The 23,944-nt window shown below is 42.2% G+C and overlaps 1 protein-coding gene across 2 annotated transcripts in view; it reads left to right on the top strand.

Moving 5' to 3' along the window:
- The window catches only part of SEC23IP (SEC23 interacting protein), a 108,252-nt gene that overhangs the window by 32,399 nt on the left and 51,909 nt on the right, over positions 1-23,944 (top strand). The window contains exons 9-12 of one of the 2 annotated variants that reach the window (XM_030202607.1): positions 10,515-10,723; positions 10,829-10,947; positions 18,801-18,803; positions 19,565-19,729. In XM_030202607.1, coding sequence (XP_030058467.1) covers positions 10,515-10,723; positions 10,829-10,947; positions 18,801-18,803; positions 19,565-19,729 — 496 coding nt within the window. The remainder of the gene's footprint in view (positions 1-10,514; positions 10,724-10,828; positions 10,948-18,800; positions 18,804-19,564; positions 19,730-23,944) is intronic. The other variant, XM_030202608.1, reaches the window with a different exon arrangement.

The following is a 23,944-nucleotide window of genomic DNA, read 5'->3' as shown; positions in this document are numbered from 1 at the left end:
TTCAACCAATCAGGATGACTTTTATTCTCTGCAATAATTGTGCTGCTTTAGTTTCAAGGCAAATCATCTGGAAACTTAAAGCTTGTCCTATCTGTCTTCAGCTATCTACTTTAAAACAAGAGCTCTATAAAGTAATGCAAGAATTAGATACAATTAAAGCAACTTATAGGACTGTGCAGAATCATAACTTCTCACCACTGCCTCAGAGAATAAAACCACAAAGGAACAGATGGCTCACAGTAGGCTCAGGCAGAATTCGTCATGTGACACAGAAGCATCCCACACAAGTGTTGCCACTACAAAATTCTTTTGCTCCACTACAGCACTGTGATGTTCCTGAAACTAAAATTGAAGCAGAAAAAAAAGAAAAAGCAAGGAAGAGGGAACAAAAAGAGGAGAAGGTACCCAAAGAGAAAAGACACTCACAAATCACTAAACCCAAAACACATACTAGGAAATGTAGTTGGAAAGCAATGACCACAAATGCTCACAGTATAAGCAATAAAATTCATGACACTCAAGCCCTGATGTTGGAGACTGACTTGGACATAGTTGCAGTCACAGAGACATGGCTCCATGGTTCCCATGAATGGGATGTAAACATATCAGGCTATAATCTTTTTAGGAAGGATAGAGAGGGACGTAAAGGTGGAGGAGTAGCTCTATGTGAGAGATGATATCGCAGCAACTGAAATGACAGGGAAGTGGGGAAAGGAAGAAGCGATATGGATCACCTTAAAAAGAGAGGATAGAACCTTGGTCCACGTGGGTGTTGTCTACAGACCCCCAACACAATTGGAGGAACTGGATAAAGATCTGATTGCTGATATTCAGAAGTTGGGGAAGAAAAGAGAGGTTCTGTTGTTGGGAGATTTTAATCTGCCGGATGTAGATTGGAAGGTTCCTTCTGCAAAATCAGAAAGAAGTAGAGAGATTGTGGATGCTTTCCAAAGTGCTCTGCTCAGACAAATGGTGACGGAACCCACGAGGGAGGGAGCGATGCTGGATCTGGTGCTCACGAATGGGGATAGTGTGTCAAATGTCCGAGTGGCTGCGCACCTGGGAAGCAGTGACCATCAAACTGTTTGTTTTGATATAACGGCTCATGTGGTTAGCAGCCACTCTAAACTCAAAGTCCTGGACTTCAAGCGAACTGACTTTAACAAAATGGGGGAATACCTGAGGAAGGAGCTGATGGGCTGCGAGAACGCACAACACGTGGAAGGACAGTTGTCCAAGCTGAAAGAAGTAATAAACAGGGCCACAGACCTTTATGTAAGGAGGGTAAATAAAAGCAAGAGAAAAAGGAAACCGATATGGTTTTCAAAGCAAGTGGCTGAGAAAATAAAGGCTAAAGAGTTAGCGTTCCAGAAATACAAAAAATCTCAAGTAGAGGAACACGGGGAGGAATACCGGATGAAACTGAAAGAAGCCAAGAGAGAGGTACGTCTGGCGAAGGCGCAAGCGGAAGAACAAATGGCTAGAAATGTACGGAGGGGAGACAAAAACTTCTTCAGGTATATTAGTGAAAGGAGAAAGACTAAAAAGGGGATTGTGAGACTAAAAGATACAGCAAAACTCTATGTAGAAAATGATGAAGAAAAAGCCAATTTGCTAAATAGATACTTTTGTTCTGTTTTTACTGAAGAAAATCCTGGGGAAGGACTGAGAGGGACTGGCAAAAGTACACCTGAAAACGAAGTGGATAGAGCGCCGTTCACGGAAGAGAGTGTGTATGAACAACTTGGAAAGCTAAAGGTGGACAAAGCCATGGGGCCAGACGGGATCCACCCCAGAATACTGAGGGAGCTCAGAGAGGTTCTGGCGGGTCCTCTTAAAGATTTGTTTCATAAATCCTTGGAGATGGGAGAGGTTCCGAGGGATTGGAGAACGGCGGAGGTGGTCCCTCTTCACAAAAGTGGGGATAGGGAAGAAGCTGGAAACTACAGGCCGGTAAGCCTCACTTCGGTTATTGGAAAAGTAATGGAAGCCATGCTGAAGGAAATGATAGTGAATTTCCTGGAAGCCAATAAGTTGCAAGATCTGAGACAACATGGTTTCACCAAAGGGAAGTCGTGCCAAACGAATCTCATTGAATTCTTTGACTGGGTGACGGGAGAATTAAATCAAGGACATGCTATGGACGTCGTCTACTTAGATTTCAGCAAGGCTTTTGACACGGTTCCCCACAGGAGGCTCTTGAATAAACTAGAATGGCTGAAGATAGGACCCGAAGTGGTGAACTGGATTAGGAACTGGTTGACGGGCAGACGCCAGAGGGTGGTAGTGAATGGAGTTCGCTCGGAGGAGGGAAAGGTGAGTAGTGGAGTGCCTCAGGGATCGGTGCTGGGGCCAATTCTGTTCAATATATTTGTGAGTGACATTGCCGAAGGGTTACAAGGTAAAGTTTGCCTTTTTGCGGATGACACCAAGATTTGCAACAGAGTGGACACCCCGGAGGGAGTGGAAAACATGAAAAAAGATCTGAAGAAGCTGGAAAAATGGTCTAACGTTTGGCAATTAAAATTCAATGCGAAGAAATGCAAAGTGATGCACTTAGGGAGTAGAAATCCAAGGGAGGCGTATGTGTTAGGTGGGGAGAGCCTGATAGACACGGACGGGGAGAGGGATCTTGGGGTGATAGTATCTGAGGACTTGAAGGCGATGAAACAGTGCGACAAGGCGGTGGCCGTAGCGAGAAGGTTGCTAGGCTGTATAGAGAGAGGTGTGACCAGCAGAAAAAAGGAGGTTTTAATGCCCCTGTATAAGACATTGGTGAGGCCCCACCTGGAGTATTGTGTTCAGTTTTGGAGGCCGTACCTTGCGAAGGATGTTAAAAAAATGGAAGCGGTACAAAGAAAAGCTACGAGGATGGTATGGGAGTTGCGTTCCAAGACGTATGAAGAGAGACTTGCTGACCTGAACATGTATACTCTGGAGGAAAGGAGGAGCAGGGGTGATATGATACAGACGTTCAAATATTTGAAAGGTATTAATCCGCAAATGAATCTTTTCCGGAGATGGGAAGGCGGTAGAACGAGAGGACATGAAATGAGATTGAAGGGGGGCAGACTCAGGAAAGATGTCAGGAAGTATTTCTTCACGGAGAGGGTGGTGAACGCTTGGAATGCCCTCCCGCGGGAGGTGGTGGAGATGAAAACGGTAACGGAATTCAAACATGCGTGGGACAGGCATAAAGGAATCCTGTGCAGAAGGAATGGATCCACAGAAGCTTAGCTGAAATTGGGTGGTGGGGGGAAGAGGGGTTGGTGGTTGAGAGGCTAGGATGGGGGAGGGCAGACTTATACGGGGTCTGTGCCGGAGCCAGTGATGGGAGGCGGGACTGGTGGTTGGGAGGCGGGAAATACTGCTGCACAGACTTATACGGTCTGTGCCCTGAAAAAGACAGGTACAAATCAAGGTAAGGTATACACATATGAGTTTATCGTGGGCAGACTAGATGGACCGTGCAGGTCTTTTTCTGCCGTCATCTACTATGTTACTATGTAAGCTGCTGTGGCTCTTCACACTGAGTATGGGTTTTAGAGCAGTGGGAATCCTAACTGTAATGGTTCAGGTTTCCACTGTCCAGTTTTAAAAGGATTAGCTCGTGTCAAATGGGCAAGCACCAAGCCGTAAGTCGAGAACCAGTCCAGAACCTGTTGGTTATGCCAGTCAACTAGCAGAAGTGCACTTCTGTCCTGCAATGGTACCATGTAACCTTAGCTCTTTACTATTTCTCTTTCTGGTAAATGGTGACAGATAGATTGTGCAGCTTCTGGAGTTGTCGGTTTATGCTGGTTGGAGAACTGGACCTCAATTCAGCATAGGAGAGGATTGTGAAAAATTACGAGACTGGGAGACTGGGCATCTAAATGGAAGATGACGTTTAATGTGAGCAATTGCAAAGTGATGTATGCAGGAGTCACCGACCAGGAAAGGGATCTAGGCGTTGTCGTTGATGATACGTTGAAACCCTTTTCTCAGTGTGCGGCAGCAGCAGCTAAGAAAGCAAATAGAATGTTAGGTATTATTAGGAAAGGAATGGAAAACAAAAATGAGAACGTTATAATGCCTTTGTATTGCTCCATGGTGCGACTGCACCTCAAATATTGTGTTCAGTTCTGGTCGCCGCATCTCAAAAAGGATATAGTGAAATTATAAATGGTACAGAGAAGGGCAACGAAAATGATAAAGGGGATGGGAAGATTTCCCTATGAGGAAAGGCTGAAGTGGCTAGGGCTCTTCAGCTTGGGGAGATATGATAGAGGTCTTATAAAATAATGAGTGGAGTGGAACGGGTAGAATCGCTTTATTATTTCCAAAAACACTAGGACTAGGGGGCACGCGAGAAGCTAGAAAGTAGTAAATTTAAAACAAATTGGAGAACATTTTTCTTCACTCAACAGTAATTAAGCTCTGGAATTCGTTGCCAGAGAATGTGGTAGCAGTTAGCTTAGCAGGGTTTTAAAAAGGTTTGGATGTCTTCCTAAAGGAAAAGTCAATAGACAGTTATTAAAATGTACTGGGGAAAATCCACTGCTTATTTCTGGGATAAGGCGCATAAAATGTATTGTATTTTTTTTGGATCTTGCCCAGGTACTTGTGATCTGGATTGGCCACTGTTAGAAACAGGATGCTGGGCTTGATGGACCTTCGGTCTGTCTCAGTATGGCAGTACTTAAGTACTTATAAGTACCTTTCTTCAGGTTTTGAGCTTCATATTTGGGAGAAAACAGAAATTTTTGGACTGGAGCAGGAGTGTTCTATATTCCCCACCATCACTGGTTCTTCCTTTTCCTCAAATTGGGACTTTAAAAGAATTAAAGGCAGGAGAAGAGCCTTCCAGCACTGCCAGTGTTGTTAGGAAGACTGCAGTATTCAACGCCATGGTAGCAGGTGAGTGCATACACCCATACTGTAAGTGGGAAAGGGGTCCTCTTGAATGGATGCGTCTGAGGGAGCACGAGCTTAAGGCACCACCATGCTCCTTTTGTGGTGGGAGTACGGTTTCTTCAAAGTTGCTTGGGCTGTGCGTCTATGTTCATTCTAGGTGTGTGTTCAGAATGGAAGCCCTGGTGAAATACACTAATTTTTGCGCTCTTTGCAGCAGCAGCTGGAATCTTTTTGATCATCCTGTCTAATGTTGCAGCAGCCCTTTCGTGAGTACTGATCGCAGGGGAAGCACAATGGCAACAAATTTCATTTCATTTGTTAGTTCTTATAACTCACATTATCCAAACAAGGTTTGGTCAATGTGGCTTACAGTGTAACAATGTGAAAAACATTACATAGACCTGAACAACAATACAACTAGGGTGGATATATGGAGGATATAGGTTGCATAGGACAGTGATTAAATAGTATAGCTAAGGTAGTGGGTGTGGCGTTAGTTTCTTTTATTATTTTTGGTGCAGTGAGCTTGGATCTAAGGATAAGGGGTGATACATTTACTTCTGACACTTTCCACCCAGTGCTAATCTGGTTGGGACCCATTTTTGTTATAACTTGTAACTAAGTGTCGGATACCCCAATAACACCCTAAAACAGTGTGTATCTGTTTTGCGCCCACAGGAGGATCTAGAGCATCTCTTCTGCTGGCATTGTAGACGATCAAAGTTGCATAGCCATCATGGTACTCCCAGATTATAATGGATGCTGGAGGTGATGGTGTATCGGTGCCAACTTCATTGTGGTAGCCCCAACCGGAAAACAGGTCTTCCTGCTACCCTTCCTCCTCTTCCCCATACACAAGAGAAGAAAAGAGGTAAAACCTCTGCAGGAAAAGTCACCCAGCTCCAACTGCGGTTTAGCATCGGCCATCTTGCTCCACACCCACCCCATGGATCAGTATTAAGACAGCTGAGGTGTAAAGGCTCTAGACTTTAAAAAAAAAAAAAAAAAAACTTTGTTGAAATGGGATTCCCTCAAGGAACTGTTTGCTGGATTGGAACATCTGGAAGACATAGGAAAGAAGTGGACAAAACTAAAGAGTTATTTTTAGGGCAGCAAACCTTTTTAGTATGGAAAGTAAAATAAAAGAAGGCCACCTTTGGTTCTCAAACGTAGTAGCTAAAAATATAAGGAAAAGAGGTTAATAAACTGCAAGAGATCTCAGAAAGAGGGAGGCAGTGACAATATCAGGAAAAGCTAAGAAGCTGGTAAAGTAGTTAGGAAAGCAAAGATGCAAATGAAAGAAAAAAAAAAATAACCAATATGGTAAAATGGGGGGGGGGGGGGGGGGGGGGGATAGGACTTTTTTTTTGTTTTTTTTTAATTTTGAAGTGGCATCGTGTGGCTTGAGGAAGGAATATGTAGAAGCTTTATAAAGATAAGGCAGAATTGCTTAACAAATAAATCTGTCTGTTGTGATTTCAAAGCTGAAGGACTGGGAGTAGGATTGCAGAAAAACACAAATAAGAATGGAGGTATGGTAAATCCTGAACAATTTTCAGAGGGCTGTGTTGTGAGGAGCTAGCTATACTAAAGATGGAGAAAGCAATGAGGCCTGTTGACGAACTTCTGAGGGTATTGAAGAAACAGGCTGGTAAGTCTGATTTCTGTGGTAAGTAAATTAATGGAACCACTTTTTAAAGTGGAGAATAGTTTGGTTTTTAGAATCCAGTGGATTGCAGGATTCGAGGCAGGCTTTGTCAGACACATCTGATTTCTTTGGCTGGGTGACCAGAGAGTTTGGATCAAGGGAGAGCAGTAGATGGTGGTGTATTTAGACTTTAGCAAAGCCTTTGACATGGTTCCACGTAGATGACTAATAAATAAACTGAGTGCCTTCAGTATGGGCCCTAAAGTTCCTGAGTTAGGAACTGGTTGAGTGGAAGGTGACAGGGTAGCAATAAATGGAGTTCACTTCGAGGAAAGAGATGTTAACCAATAGTGTACCGCAAAGTTTGGTTCTTGTGCCGTTTGATGATACCAAAATCTGCAATAGGGTCAACACCTCTGATAGTGAGAAGGGACCTAACAAAGCTTGATGAGTGAGCCACAATTTGTCAGCTAAGATTTAATGCTAAAAAACACAGGATAATGAATTTGGGCTGCAAAAACCCGAGGGAGCGATACAGTTTGGGTGCAGAACTGTGCATGAAAGAAAAGCAGGACTTTGGTGTGATTGTATTTAAATTCAAGAAAACATGGGACAATATAGGGTCTCTAAGGGAGATGAAAGATTAGTAGATGGCGAGGATGGGCAGACTGGATAGGTTATTATATGGTCTTTATCTGCCTTCATTTTTGTATGTTTCTATATTTCTAGGGATTTTGTTGTCCCACCTACCTTGAGGAGTGATTTGCTACTGGTCTGGTTAGGATGTTAAAGAAGAGGGAGTTTAGATATTACCTGCTAATTTTTTTTTTCTTTACATCCACCAGACCAGTCCCGAGGCCCTCCCTAATCACTGTAAATTATTGTAATCGTTCACGTTCCATTATTTACTAAATGTCAAGTTTCTTCTCATGTTTAGTTGTTTTTTTTTTTTTTTTTACTAGTTTTCCATAAACTGTGTAAAGACAATAGGTCAACTTAAGGAAAAGAAAAAAATGGGAAAATGAAATGAGGTTGCAGAGTGGTAGACTTAGGAGTAATATTGGGGCAATAAGGATAAAGTGATGGATACTTGGAATACCCTCCTGGGGGAGATGTTGGGAACAAAAACACTGACTGAATTCAAAAATGCATGGGATAAACACAGAGGATCTGTATATAGAAAGAGTATAGAATCAAACCAAAACTACATCTCTTTCCTACTTTAAACAGAGCATAGAGGACTCAAAAACAAATCAACCTACGCATCCAATTTTTCCTACATAAGCACACAATTGTGCAACGCACTTCCAAAAGCCTTGAAAATCATGTACGACCACCTACATTTCCGGAGAACACTAAAAACTTATTTGTTTAAAAAGGCATACCCTACCAACCCAACATAAAAGCCCGACCGCTGCAACACGACAAAACCAAAATACAGTATGGACACAATAAAACCAAAACACAGTATGGACACAGCACAATTCTTCCGTGTACGACGCCCTTATATGGCTATGCCACACAAACCTTATTCTATCTCAACATCACTCTGTATTTGTTTACACCGGAGTCTGCAATCGCATCTCCGGCACTATGTAAGCCACATTGAGCCTGCAAATAGGTGGGAAAATGTGGGATACAAATAAATAAAATAGAGTGGTCTAATCCACTCAGAGCAGCAAGAACAACTCTGGCCATAATTACTGCAAATTGCCATTTATCTAAAGGCTAATATACACTCAAAGCTGTTAAAATAAATACATAAATTGCCAGCAAAATAGTCGGCCCACATCTCTTTCAGGTATACTGGGCATTTCCCTGACCCTGGAGGGCTTACATTCTAAGTTTCTACCTGAGGCAATGGAGACTTGCTCAAGATCACAAGGAGCAGCAGTGGGATTTGAGCCAGACACCTCTGGATGTCAAGACCGGTGCTCTAACCACTAGACCAGTAGTTCCCAAACCTGGTCCTGGAGGCACACCAGCCAGTCAAGTTTTCAGGATACCTACAATGAATTTTCATGGGAGAGATTTGCAAACAATAGAGGTAGTGCATGCAGATCTCTCTCATGAATATTCATTGTGGGTATCTTGAAAACCTGACTGGCTGGGGTGCCTCCAGGACCAGCTTTGGGAACCAGTGCTCTAGACCACTCCTCCACCCATGGACTTGGATGGAACAAGAGATGTGGACATTTTGAAGATTCGGATATAGTGCCTCATTTATGAAACTAGTTCTTTTAACAGCAGTCTCTGTTAAGTGAAATTATGGCATTCTACAGTCATGACTATATAACAATCCTGGAAAAGAATTCAAATGTTAGGAGTTTTCAGGCATTATAATTGTGTAGGTCTGATAATTGGGCATGGTATTAGGAATGGAGGAGTGGCCTAGTGCATCAGTCTTGACATCCAGAGGTGGCCGGTTCAAATCCCACTGCTGCTCCTTGCAACCTTGGGCAAGTCACTTAACCCTGCATTGCCTCAAGTACAAAATTAGATTGTGAGCCCTCCAGGGACAGAGAAATACCCCATGTACCTGAATGTAACTCACCTTGAGCTACCACTGGAAAAAAGATGTGCACAAAATCCAAATAAAGTATATGGATGGATATAATGGCACATTGCTGTTTATAGGGCAACTCCCTTCTTGTCTCTAAAAGGAAGCTGAACAGAAGAAACTGAAAAAAACCCCCAAGCCCTTCTAACAAAGGAAAAACACGTTGAGGTCAGTTTTTTCTCTTGAAGAGGACAGTACAAATAAAAAAGTAGCACATATGAATTTATCTTCTTGGGCAGACTGGATGGACCGTGCAGGTCTTTTTCTGCCGTCATCTACTATGTATTAGAGTAAATGGTTACAATAAAAATTATTTTATCCCAGTATTACAGAAAATTGAATTATTATTTATATCAGTCCAAATTTCAGTATAAGGAAAATAAAATCTCTCACTCGCTCTCTCTGTTTTCCCTTCGGAAGCTGTCAGATTCTGACCTAGTACAAAAGGTACCCAGGCTGAAAACTGAAGCTTAATTTTGTCCAATCACTTACTGCCTTATATTTTCTCTCTTACTTATCTGGTATTCTTCAGATATTCTTCAACTCTGACCTCTAAGGTCACCTTCACATGATTCTGTTTCTTTCGTATTTTTCTCAAATATTCATCATTTGCCCTTTGTAACCTCTTTACCTATCACTCATTGTGGTCCTTCACTGAAAATGTCCCTGTGTTATGTTAAAAAACCTGTTTGAAACAAACAGACGCTTGTAAAGTTTATAGTCCATTACGAGGGTTAAGCAAGCCTGTCTATAGTCTGTGATAAAACCAAGACACAAGCTAGCTAATTGCCCTACTAAATAAGAAAAAGGAATGTTATACAAAGCTGACTGATTTGAAAAACCACACCGCTCTATACATTGTTATATGCTGACTTCACTAAACATACAGGTCTTCATTTTCTGTCATTTACTATGTTACTTGCAGTCTATTGCTTTGTCATTTGAAATATTTAAGAGTTGAGGTTGCATGGTTACCTATAGGGCAGAGCTCATAGCACTTTGTCTCTATCTTCTGGTTAATGAGCATAACCCACTGTTCTGGACTAGTGTGGTGGAATTAAAGAAAAGAAAATTAGCAGGAGAGTTTGCAGAGCATGGGTGAGATCTGATCCTGCAGCAAGTTTCAGGTCAAATTGGTCTGAGACTTTTTAAGCCTTCCCCCTCCCCCATAGGTTGCTTGGAGTTTTAGCTAACATGAGCGAGATGGATATGATTTAACTATAAAAAGACCAAGTGTATATGCAGTTAGGTGGAGGGGCATGCATGGAAGTAACAGGCTCCAGAAATCATCTTCTAATTCTTTTTCTACATTTTGCATAGAAATGCCTCAAAAATTAAGCCCAAAACCACACCCATATGGATTCACAGCGTTCCCTTTTCAACATGTTGTTCCCTTTTTTAAATTGATAGGAATATTAAGAAGATCTCTCTACCAAGCATTGGGCGTCTTCGGCATTTCACCAATGAAACCCTTCTGGACATTCTGTTCTATAATAGTCCAACATACTGCCAAACCATCGTGGATAAAGTGAGCATGGAAATGAACAGACTCCATGCACTTTTCACAAGCCGAAACCCTGATTTCAAAGGAGGAGTGTCTGTCGTCGGTCACAGCCTAGGTAACCTGCGGCTGAGTTTTTGGAAATAAGTTTGATCTGGATTAAAACTGCTTCAGCCTTTTGCTTGTACTCCACTAAAAAGGAATTCTGTTGTGTCTTTTACAGGTTCCTTGATACTTTTCGACATATTGTCCAACCAGACAGATTTGGTATCTGCCCCGGCTGTTCCTCCTGAGTCATCAGCTGTAAATGGACCGCAGAAGGTGGAATCCACAGATGAAAAGGTGTGTGTGTATAAGTCCGCTGCTTCAGTTGCCTGTGATTGAGGGCATGCTGTTTAAATTGGACCTTGATGCTATTCTCCAAAGACAGTCTGAAGCATAGTATCTGATTGTGAAGGTTCTTTCTTCCATTGAGTTCAGCCTGGTTCCTTTTTGGTGGTGACAGATTGCTTTTTCAGTTTATCTACCAGAATTACCCCATTTAGAAACGTTTTCTTATTGAGGTGTAGCAAAGATTCATCTTTTCTGTTTATATTTTATTATACTTGTACATAATGAAGAGATGAATGATTGATTGTAATAGGGAAATTAAAATCTATGAATGCACCCGCTCTGTGCCTAAATTAGGCATCAGGCTTTATGCCAAGTAAAATGTGGCGCAAGTGGTCACAACTAAATTTGGTCATGTGTACAGGCGCTTGATGTAGTCTATATACACTAGCCTAGTCTATAAAATATAGGCCTGCTTGAGAGAATACGCCTAGGAGTATTTTTTTTCTGCGCAGATTTTTCAGGTGCCATGTAATGAATCTAGCCCTACATACATGTAAATGTGTATTGTGTGACATACATGTGTAAATGGTAACGGAATTCAAGCATGCGTGGGATAAACATAAAGGAATCCTGTTCAGAAGGAATGGATCCTCAGAAGCTTAGCCGAGATTGGGTGGCAGAGCCGGTGGTGGGAGGTGGGGGCTAGTGGTTGGGAGGCGGGGCTAATGCTAGGCAGACGTCTACGGTCTGTGCCCTGAAAATGGCAGATACAAATCAAGGTCAGGTGTACATATAAAGTAGCACATATGAGTTTATCTTGTTGGGCAGACTGGATGGACCGTGCAGGTCTTTTTCTGCCGTCATCTACTATGTTACTATGTAATTGGGAATAGATAGGTAGTTATTTAAGTACAGTTACAAGTATTCTTATTATTTTGCCTATTTTTTTTACTTGTCAGTGTTCAGCCTGCAACAGTCAGCTTCTTTTTAAATGCTAACCACCGTGGGTAAAATTAACCTTGTATATTCAATGCCCCTCTGATTTCTTCCCCCCTCTCCCCGGTGGTCTGGGATGGGGGGGGGGGAAGGGCGAAGCAATGCATGGTGCATCTACCTCTTCAAAACGGTTGCTGTATCTCTAGCAGTGGCCTCAAGGTACTTTACTAGAAGGCTACTTCTAAAGGTTGTGGCAATAGAATAGCGGGCACAAGGGATTTTTTTAAAACTGGGCAGGAGCCTCTCCTGCCTGCTTAAATCACTTTGAACAACAAAAGTGGTTCATAGACAGCCACCAAAACTGTTTAAAATAATGCAAAAATTAAATGGAGACAGAGTAAAATCAACAAGTAGAGATAGTTAAAGAGAATAAAGCCAACAATCATAAGAACCACCTATAACACACAGACCATACATGTTGTATAGACTGTGGAGTCGCAGAGAACAAAAAAAGCAGCAATAAACAGCAAAAAATAATACATAAAATAAACATTGAATATAGAAACAATTAAAAAGACAGTGAACAATTAATCATCACAAACCATACAGCCATCAGGAGAGATCATAATTTAAGAAAACCTAAGCTTTGTCTGTTGTGGTGTAACATAGTAGATGATAATGTAGTACATTCTACCCATTCTAGGGATTTGATTTTAAACATCCCACAGGTTCTGGAATAGTGGAAAGCTAAGTAATTGAAAGAGAATAATTTTCTCTCCATTAGTCCTTCCCATTATTCCAGAGGCCTGCCCGATGTTTCTGAGATGTTTAGTCAGTGCAAAGTAATGGGTCAGATAATGACCCATATCTTGTTCTCTACAAGTTGTCCGGAGATGAGAGAGGTCCACACATGTTTGCTTATCTGGTTAGTGTAGGTCAGCAAGTTGTTTAAGGTGGTTGTGTTTATTCTGAGATTATCCTTACTGCTGGTCTACATAAATTCTGAGGAGCTGGACAGGATGCCAAGAGAGATGTCTCAGCTCAGTTTTCAGTTCTCTGTCTCCACCTGCTGGTTGATGGACACAACCATCCCACAGGACTAATAGAGGGAAATTTTCAGGTAAGACCTAATTTCTCCTTTCCATTTCTGTCAGCTGGTGTTTGGGTTGTTTTTTTTTTTTTAAGTGTTTCTTGGCTGTTTGATTCACAGTAAGCAAATCCAGAAGATTATTACCTGTCCAAGTTTTAAAAAAAAATTACCCTTTCCCTTATTAGGACACATGCTCCTATTCTTTTGTTCATTGCTGTATTCTGTGGTTAAAGAGCTGCCTGAATAGTAGATACAGGTTTTACTACTTCTCTCTCTGTTTTAATTTGAATATTAATTCGGCTAAGCAGGGGAGGACTGACAGTGATCTGGCCCCCCCAGGCAATGTGGGCCTTTAAGCACCTATCAAAAGTGATTAAATGGAAGCTAGGGGAGAGTGGGCCCCCCACTGCTGTGGGTCCTCGGGCACTGCCCTGTTGTCTCAAAGGTCAGTCCATCCCTGAAGCGGTCTGGTCTTATGTGCAGTAGTCGGTCACTAATTGCAGTTAACTTAGTTTTTCCTGTATGGAGATCCTAAGAATTAACTGTTCTTATCTTCTTCAGCCAGCTGGCTATATTTTGGCATAAATAGTCAAATTTGCTTCTCGGCCCCCCCCCCCCCCCCCCCCCCCCCCATCACCAATGTTCTTAGGAAAGAAATTCCTATCTGGTCAAAGTTGTACAATGCAACTGTTGGCTGTTTTCTACCAAATTTGATGTGCGCCTTCTGGTTCAGCATGAGTTACTCATCTGGCTTGCCTGATTCAGGATAGTTTTGCTAGTTACAGAAATAGTGTAGCTGAAGAAGTTTGGTAGCCACCGATGATTTGGAGCTGGCCCAGTTGTACAATTTTTCCATTCAGCTGTGGTTCACCCCTACATATAGTGCACTGTTTTCTCTATATCATCTTGGGCTTATCAGCCCCTGTGTGTGTAGTTGTCCACCTGGATTGTACACTTGCACCCACTGGCACGGTTGCTCAGTGGCACTGGTATTGCACACTAACTGCACCCACTGATACTGCACAGTGGTGGTAACCACCTGGGTTGCATGATGGCACCCACTGGCACTGCTATTGCACATTTGCAGTACTCCTTTGGGTTGCTCTCCTGTAACAGCAAACACTGGTATTGCTCTCCTAAAGTAGTTGCCGGTCTAGCTGCCCTGCAACATAGTAACATAGTAACATAGTAGATGACGGCAGAAAAAGACCTGCACGGTCCATCCAGTCTGCCCAACAAGATAAACTCATATGTGCTACTTCTGGTGTATAGCTTACTTTGATTTGTATCTGCCATTTTCAGGGCACAGACCGTAGAAGTCTTGCCCAGCACTAGCCCCGCCTCCCAAACACCAGCCCCTTGATTTGTGTCTGCCATTTTCAGGGCACAGACCGTAAAAGTCTTGCCCAGCACTAGCCCCGTCTCCCAATCTCGGCTAAGCTCCTGAGGATCCATTCCTCCAGGCACCTTCTCTGTCCTCAGTTGTGGGACCTGACAATCTGGAATCTTCCAGATGTTCACCTTCCATACCACCAGATAGAACTGTGTCACTGCTCCTACCATTGCTTATGGTGCAGGGCTGTTTCAGTAGACTCTTTGCTGGTTTTGTGTGGCTGACTAGGTGACTCATCTACTCTGCACTACTGTTTAGTACAGTTTTGCCAGTCGCTCATAAGGCTCAGGCTATACGAGCCACCTACTTTGTGTGATTCTGCAGTCTAGCTGTTTTGTGCAGCTCACTTGATAGCACTGCCGTTGGCCACCACTGTTTATACAACTGCAGGAAACCTCTAATATTGTGGGGGGTTTTCTTAGTCTGATAGGCTCCCGTCGTGGGTTGTTCTGTCTGAGTGTTTCATGTCTCGGGGCCCTTATGCCCTCTTTCTGCTCTTACAATGACATTTGGGTTTTCATGTCTGAATAGAGCACTCTGACACCAGGCCAGTCAATAGCTATTCTCATTGGTCTCCTTTTTTTTTTTACTCTCACTGAAGGGTGCTTCTTAATTTTCCTTGGTTGTCATAGATGTAAATAGGAAGCACAATGGTTTTTCAGGCCCTGATAGCTTTCTTCCTATATTTCCTTCTCTGGATATTCAACTTCTCCAGGACTTCCATTGTAGTTGCAATATTCCCTTCATAGATGCACCTTAATTTTAGGCTGTTGCCTTCAACGACTCTTTCAAGGAAAACATCAATTGGGTTTGTTTCTTGGTCTATTCATCTCTTCTATGGTCTATCAACACTATTTTCTATTATTCTATCTTATCACGGGAATCACATCCTTCTCCTCTTGTCTTTCCAGAGCCCTTCTGATAGCTCTTGGTTCTCTCTACTAGGTACTGCTGGAATGGACCTCTAAGGCTATTCTAGTTTATCTATCTCTTTGTCAGTTTGTTAGTCTGGGGAGATTAATGATGCATTTGTTTGTAAAATTCTTTCTCTTTTTTAAAATTTTATTTTTAAGAGTTTAGATCTTTTAGTCCCATTCTATGATGGGGACATTGCTTTGCTACATCCCATTGGTCTGTACTGGTCTGATATGATGCTATGGAAGATCAAGTTATGTCTTACCTGATAACTTTCTTTCCTTTAGTTCTATCAGACCAGTTCAGAATCCCTCCCTGGTTGATTAATTTTATTTTGATTACAAGCTATATTTTTCAAATATAATGGATTCTACTTGTACGTTTTTCCTAACTTATTGTAAGTCACACGTTTCCTGACTCGGTGAAATATCTGCATGTCCGTAGAGTATATGCCTCTCTAGTTGGTAAGGTTATTTACCTGATTGAATTACTTGGTCTCGAAGTTTCAATATTGGCCATCAGGCAGATTTTGAGCACCATTGCTAGGCTATTTGAAATACTTAAGCCTATGCTGCATAATACCCTTAAGGGGTGAATCACAACTGTGTTCTTCCTCAGTCTCCATCTGCTGGTAGAGGGACACAACCCATTGACATGGACTGGTCTGATAGGAAAGACAGTTTTCAGGTAAGACATAATTTTTTCATATGGGTATAGCCCCTTATATATACCTATATTGGTGCATTTGAAGACCCAGGTCATTGCTGTAGTACATCAGTTTATATGAATAAGCTTTTGTCTTCTGTCGTCTGCATCATTGGGGCTGTATTCTTCATGTAAGAGACAAGAACAAGGTTAAGATTTGCAAACTATTGAGTTCTGGCTTTTTAATATCATTTGGTTCCTTATTTTATTGTTTGAGAGTTACATTTTTTATTAGAAAAGTTACTGTCCTGTTTCATTTGTATGAGAGGAAATGTTTTTTGACTGTTGTGTGAACCATTCTGAGCTATGGGTTGATATGGTACACAAAATTTGTTATATAATAATTTATTTATGTCATTTATATCCCACATTATCCCAATAAATCAGGTTCAATGTGACTAACAGCTTATTGTAATCAACAGTACAAAAAGTGGTGTGGGATAATAATATACATTAAGTAAATGAAGATTGAGTATTACAATAATAATAATGAAGGGCCCAAGGTAAGCACTGGGGTTTGGTGCTGCCTGCCAAGATGAGAATTGCTGGCTGTAGTGACCAGGAGCATCTGGTGACCGTGGGGAGTGTGAGACTGAAGTCTGCAGTGTTAATGAAATTGGGCAGTCAGGCTGTGACGTACATGGGGGGCCACTCAGGGTCTAGACGACTTCAGTTGAGATAAGTTGCAGTTTTTGTTAATTTGATGGTTATAAACTGGATTATGTACTAACTGAGGCAAGGCTTCTAAGTTTTCAGTTTGGCATTTTTGTAAAGACATTTTGTGAAGGAAAAGACTTGATATGGGACGCTGTATATTCACAACTGGTGTTTGAACGTGTTGGAAGGTACTATGACGTGGGTTAAAGTTTTTAATTTGTTTCAATCTTGCAGTTAGATTGATTTTTAAGGTGAATAAGTTTGAGAGAGCTTCTCCTTTTATTAAGGGGTCTTCATTGGTTGCCAGTAAATTCCAGAATAGATTAAGATAGCTTGCATGGTTTATAAATCATTTGGCAGGTTAAAATTTGGACAGATTGGCAAACTATTGTGTATTTCTTAATAACTGTAATGATGCCAGTTCTATACAAAATATAACTTGGGCTTATTCAAGTTTTAGAGGGATTAGATTGAAAAAATATCCGGAACATTCTTTTTGATAAGTACAAAAATTTGGAATAGCTTTCCCATTCAGATTAAATCTTGCCTGCGGTTTTGTAAAAATCTAAAAACTTATTTTCTCTAAATGATACGGAGTAGGTTAATATGTACTTTTTGCTTTGAGCTATAATTCGCTCCATTTGTGGGAGGTGTTTTTAAAATTGTAATCTGTGATGAATCCTAACTGAAAAATACGTAATATAAGATATTTTAGTATAGTAGAGTGGTTGTGAGTGGCCATTGTATAAAGGCACTCATATTACATGCTCTTCGATGCAGTGTTCTTCCTATTCACTATAATATGTTTTATTTTTAAATATATATAATATATATTTTGGTTGAAGTTTTGAAAAATCTATTACATCTCCTTTTTGGTTTAAGGGCAGGATTCATAGCAATTAGTTGATTTTACTTCCTCTTTATTTTTGGGTATAATAGAGACTCAGGGTCTAGAGGCAGGAGGTACTGGATTTGTCTGCCACAGTGCTCTGAAGCCAGTCCCACCAGCAGCGCAGAAGGCTCTAGGTAGCTGCAGACCTCTGAGGCACTTTTTAGCTCTCAGGGGAGGGGATCTTCTTAGACTATGGAGGAGGCATTTTTGGTGTGTGTATTTCTGTCCCTTTACCCCCACAGGGAGAGAAAGCACTACAGCTCCAACAGCTGGAAAAATAAGAAAGAGACCTTAGACTCCGTTAGGCGCAGCCAGTAAATTACCTTTATTAGCATCTCACAGAGCCAAAAATACAAACAATAGTTCTCTTCCCTGTAGCAGGTTGTCAGTCAGTAATGCGCATCCTGAAAGACAAGGGACTGCTCAGCTAACACCTCCCAGACATCACATATATACTGTTGCAAATTACATTTCTCATAAATCATGTGATTTCCCATAAACTAGAACCATTAGGTAGCCTTATACCATATATGGATTGTTCCTGTATTCTATCAGTCTCTCCTGATGGGAGTTCACGTGCAAAGTCGATAGCCATTGGCTAGTCGGTTATCTGTTCTGCGTGCACAGTCAGAACAATACCCTTGTGTCCTCTCTCTGTCTCTCTCCACAAATGCAACATACTAGTAGGCTTCACTGTGTCCTCAGTCTCTTAGCAACTGCCAAGGTTACATCCACCTTATATGAAAAACATACTCAGCTGCAAACAAATGTTATGAAGTGTCAGTTCAACTCCTGAGAAAGCAATGATTGTTACACAAGATGCTGAGTTAGTAGGCTAACATGTGAGAATCAAACTGACAGTACAGGCCTTAGGCTTAGCCCTTAGTAACAGGCCAAATATAGGAAGGCATATACAGGTGGGAAATACTGCCGTTTCTGAACCCGAGAAAGAAGAAACAGGTCCACTGGAGCCAGGCAGGGTCAGAGAGCTAGATGTCACTGAGGAAGGTCTCAGACAGTCAAGTACAGCATGGGCAGACTCCAGAGGGACTTTCTTCAGAATTCATCTCCTCATGCGTAAAACCTGTCTCGTAAGGAAGGAGCAGCTGGGGGACCTGGATAAAGGCAAGGAGTTGATCAGAGATTCAGAAGTCCATGACTGTCCCAGGAAGAAGGCTTGGTGGAGAGGGAGTCCTTTGGGAGACTTGCTGCATATGTGTGCTTCAGGTTCTAGTACCAGGCTGGTGGAGGCAGACTGGGCTGAGGAAGAGGAGAAGGTTCCTTTTGCGGAGGGTGCTATGGGTATCAGCCCACTGCACTAACCATTAGGGTACTCCTACGCTTCGCTGCACCAGCCAGGCCAAAAGCCTTCCCTTTTTGAGGTTATTATGGTTATGGCTAAAATTCCAGGCAATTCCTCTTGGGTGCATTCAGCTGGGAGGGCTCATGAACCTACGGGGCTGTTATCGCAGTCAGCTCTGTCCTGATTGGAATCCCTCCTTCCGCAGCGATTATGGTAGGGGATGTTGATCTCATTCTCTGCTTTGTTACAAGAATACTGGGTTGCTAGAGCTGCATAGTCTCTCTCTTATAGGCTGAAGCTCTCAACTCATTAGGCTCTTATCTCCATCTACGTCTGGCTGGACTCAAGGAAAGAAAATTATCAGGTAAGACCAAATCTTTCCTTTTTGTTTGGTTTGTGAACAGAAACAGGATCACCCACCCTCCTTTTCCGCCAGGTTCTGAGTGTTCACTGTAGTTCACAGATGATCGATTCTTCAATAAGAGTCATACTCCTGCCAAAAAAGAGCATAGAAATGGGGAAAAACCTATTGTAAACTTCAGAAGTGTGGGAGGGAGCAGGGATTATTAACATTTCAACTAAAAACCAAATCCAGTTAAAAGTACAATAAGTGTGCAGAACTTTAAAAGCCATGTTTCTATAAGTCTTGAATGTTATTTCATAGCCTAACGTAAACCTCCTCAGTGTTCCCAGCAGTCTGACACACCTGTCCAATCAACCTTTGCATTCTTACAGGCAGCCGAAATGATTCTGCAGAGCTCTTTAATCCCTGGTGGGGAGGTGGAGAACCCCGAGCAGGAAGAGGAGGAGATGCCAGCACTACAGAGCACACTAGCAGCACTCAGTTTGTCAGAATACTGCAGCACATTTGAGGAGGAGAAGATGGACATGGAGTCTCTGGTAAAGCTTGTGTAATGTCACGTATGTGTTGTTTATGCACTGTGTGCAGAAGGGAAGAGAGCATGATGAGCAAATGAGTGAGTCCCCTGCATTTTACAGGCTATAGAATCATACAAGTCAGTATTTAAACCTGTCAGTCAGCATTTTTTTAAACACTGGCCACAGCATTTAAGATATGCATGTTCAGTGACACTTTTTTTTTTTAACATGTGGTTAGTGGTAGCTATATACATAGCAACAATATTTAGCCACTTTATCTATAGTCATGCAGCTTATTTTAGGGCTAAAGTAAATTTGTGGTTGTGGATGACCACATAGCCAGTATGCTGGTGAGGGTGCTACAAGGCCTTGAGTGTTTCATATGATGTCTCTCTAGTCTGATTTGTTCATTTCTAGTCATCTTAGACTATTCCAGAGAAGCCGGTGTTGTGTCCTTCGACCAGCAGGTGGAGATAAAGAACTCAGGATTGTGGTGTGATCTTTAAGATCTGTATCTAACTCCCACAATTCAGTATTTTCTATCTCCAGTAGGTGGTTGAAGGTGTGCTCCGTATCTCGATTTTTTTTTTTTTTTTTCAGAGGTGCTCCTGGTCCAGTTGGTCAACTGGCTCTCTGTTGAGTTTTGGGATTTCCTTGCCTCCTGGGAGTTCATAACTAGAGGTCTCTAGGTCATTGTTCATGTCCCCTATTCCTCTGTCCCCTCTTCCCTCCCCCCCTTCCACCCTTCTCTGGTCTCCATCTCCTCGTTAGGGGGTGGGGGGAGAGAAGCAAGAGGCATTGACTCTTGCACATGTGCCTTCAGGGCTGCGAGAGAGACTGGTCTTGAGTGAAGCACTCATTGGGGGAGGGGGAGGGGGGACTTGGCAGGAGGGTTAGGGGTAAGTGCTTTCAGCGTCTTCAGGAAAACAAAAAGGCTGATCCGGTGGTTTGTTCCTTCTGCTGCTTCTTTGAGGTGCGATTGCTTAGTGGGGTCCTCCCGGCACAGTGTGCTGTGTTCTTCTCCATTCACCTGCAGAGGTGTTCAAGCACAGTTTGTGTTGTGGGTCACAGTGCTCAGTGGGAGGAAAGTGTACATGCAAGTTGGGGCAGAAAGAGATGAAGACTGGGCCTGAATCAGGAGAAACCGCATCTTTCCCAGGCTCCCAGCCGTTGATTTCTTGCCCTCAGTCTCCCTGCGTTCTTCTCAGGAAAGCGCAGGGTTGTTCTGTCCTGTTCCAGGCTGCACCTATGCAACACGTTTGTTACAGTTCAGTTTAATTGGTTTCTGGTTGGGCTTGCCTGTTGCAAGTTCCTGTTGTCTGTCTTTTCGGTGATTCCCATCTGTGGTAATATGACACTTCTGCTTGTCCTTAGAGAAAATGACCACATACCCTCCCACGTTCCCTAGGAGTTGTATTTTTTTAAGGTTTTGTATTCAACCACTGGTCCCATGTGGTTGAGGTAGGCGGAAAGGCACACATGCAGTTGCCAAAGGCAACCTAGGGGTTGCCAAAGGCTTCTAGAAAAGTTAGAATGCTGGGCAGTGTCCGCACCTGGGGCTCCATTGGTGACATTGCCCTATATATGGTAATGTGTCCTTTTGTCCTTGGAGAAACTGCTACAGGTGAGTAACTTTGCTATACCCATGGAAAGGCCTTTAAAAATTACCCCAATAAAACAGTCACGGCACAGATTGCTGAAGAAAGACTGCCCGAGGAGAATTTATATTTAATTTCTTTATTAATTTTCATATATACAAAGACAAAAACATCTTTGAAGGATACACCAACTTCAAATAAATCTATTACATAAATCAATTAACAATATCAATATAAATAATATGTCGGTATTATAGTCCACAAAAGAGGAGGAGTCCAAGGCTCTACCAAAGGAAGTTGGAACAATTAAAGAAACTATAAATTAAATCAAATTGAGTAGGCGGTTATCCTATTTCTAATCAGTCCAGCCTTATCCATTTGTCATGCTTTCTTGCTGTCTCGCTTCTATAAAGTTAACTAACTGATCTGGATCATAAAAAATGTATCTTTGCTCTTTAAAGAAGATCAAACATTTACAGGGGAATCTCAGTTGGAAAGACGCTCCTATCCCCAAGACTCTCTGTATTATATCAAGAAATTTCTTTCTCCTTTGTTGTGTCCATCGGGAAACATCTGGAAAGATCAGGACTTTGCTTCCCAGAAATTCTGGTTGAATATTTTTGAAATACAATCGGAGCAATGATTCTTTATCTTGTAAGAATACAAACGTAATAATTACTGTTGCCCTGGTTTTTATTTCCTCTTTGGATTGTTCTAAAAATCCTGTTAAATCCAGTGTCTCTGATGGAACTTCCTGTTGAGTGGAAACTACTTGTAAAGAATTCTGTTGTATATTCTTTTTATCAGCAAGATAATATATTCTCTGCAAAGGAGGGAGAGATGCCTGAGGAGAATTTAAAAAAACAGCTGTTGACATCATTAGTCCCCCCAAAATTATGAGAAACAAGTCAAGAAATGAGCTCTAGAAATAAGATGAAGTGTCACTTCCAGGGCACCTAAAGGAAAAGTCCAAAGACCATTATTAAAATGGACTTGGGGAAAATCCACTGCATATTTCTGGGATAAGCAGCATAAAATGTATTGAATTTTGGGGGGATCTTGCCAGGTACTTGTAACCTGGATTGGCCACTGTTGGAAACAGGATGCTGGGCTTGATGAACCTTCAGTCTGTCCCAGTATGGCACTTATGTACTTATGGGCATGTTGCAGGTTTATAAGGCAAGCAGGATTGCCTGCCATCAGTCATATAAAAATGACATATCTGACCTGTTCCTAAAGTTTTCTCACTTAAAATGTCATCAGTGACATGAACCTGAAGCTATGGGCTCAGATACTGTGAAGCTGCAGTGCTCAGGGGTTCTGGTGCTCTGTGTCCATCTGACTTCTCATAAGTACATAAGTAATGCCATACTGGGAAAAGACCAAGGGTCCATCGAGCCCAGCATCCTGTCCACAACAGCGGCCAATCCAGGCCAAGGGCACCTGGCGAACTTCCCAAACGTACAAACATTCCATACATGTTATTCCTGGAATTGTGGATTTTTCCCAAGTCCATTTAGTAGTGGTTTATGGACTTGTCCTTTAGTAAACCGTCTAACCCCGTTTTAAACTCTGCTAAGCTAACCGCCTTCACCACGTTCTCCGGCAACAAATTCCAGAGTTTAATTATACGTTGGGTGAAGAAAACGTTTCTCCGATTTGTTTTAAATTTACTACACTGTAGTTTCATCGCATGCCCCCTAGTCCTAGTATTTTTGGAAAGCGTGAACAGACGCTTCACATCCACCTGTTCCACTCCACTCATTGTTTTATATACCTCTATCATGTCTCCCCTCAGCCGTCTCTTCTCCAAGTTGAATAGCCCTAGCCTCCTTAATCTTTCTTCATAGGGAAGTCGTCCCATCCCCGCTATCATTTTAGTCGCCCTTCGCTGCACCTTTTCCAATTCTACTATATCTTTCTTGAGATGCGGCGACCAGAATTGAACACAATACTCAAGGTGCGGTCGCACCATGGAGCGATACAACGGCATTATAACATCCTCACACCTGTTTTCCATACCTTTCCTAATAATACCCAACATTCATTTGCTTTCCTAGTCGCAGCAGCACACTGAGCAGAAGGTTTCAGCGTATTATCGACGACGACACCCAGATCCCTTTCTTGGTCCGTAACTCCTAACGTGGAACCTTGCATGACGTAGCTATAATTCGGGTTCTTTTTTCCCACATGCATCACCTGTCCTTTTGGATAAGCTGCATCTGATTTACTAATAGGTTCAATGTTGTAGGAACCATGAGCAGCTTTTGCAGCAGTACTTGCCAATGAAATATAGCAGAAGTCTGACTTCCAGAAATGATCTGCACTCCGTTCCCTGGATAAATCCTTCTTATCTGTTCCCTTCTCCGCTACTGCCAACTCCAGACTTCGCTCCTTCTGTCTTGCTGCGCCCTATGCCTGGAATAGACTTCCTGAGCCCCTACGTCTTGCCCCATCCTTGACCATCTTTAAATCTAGATTGAAAGCCCACCTCTTTAACATTGCTTTTGACTCGTAAGCACTTGTATCCACTCGGCTCCACCTACCCTCCTCTCCTCCTTCCTGTACACATTAATTGATTTGTTTGCTTTATTTTTTGTCTACTAGATTGCAAGCTCTTTGAGCAGGGACTGTCTTT

Source organism: Microcaecilia unicolor, chromosome 5 (assembly GCF_901765095.1).
Source record: "Microcaecilia unicolor chromosome 5, aMicUni1.1, whole genome shotgun sequence".
Classification (NCBI taxonomy): Eukaryota; Metazoa; Chordata; class Amphibia; order Gymnophiona; family Siphonopidae; genus Microcaecilia; species Microcaecilia unicolor.
Note: the sequence above shows the minus strand (reverse complement) of the source record. Positions and strands in the feature narration are given on the sequence as shown.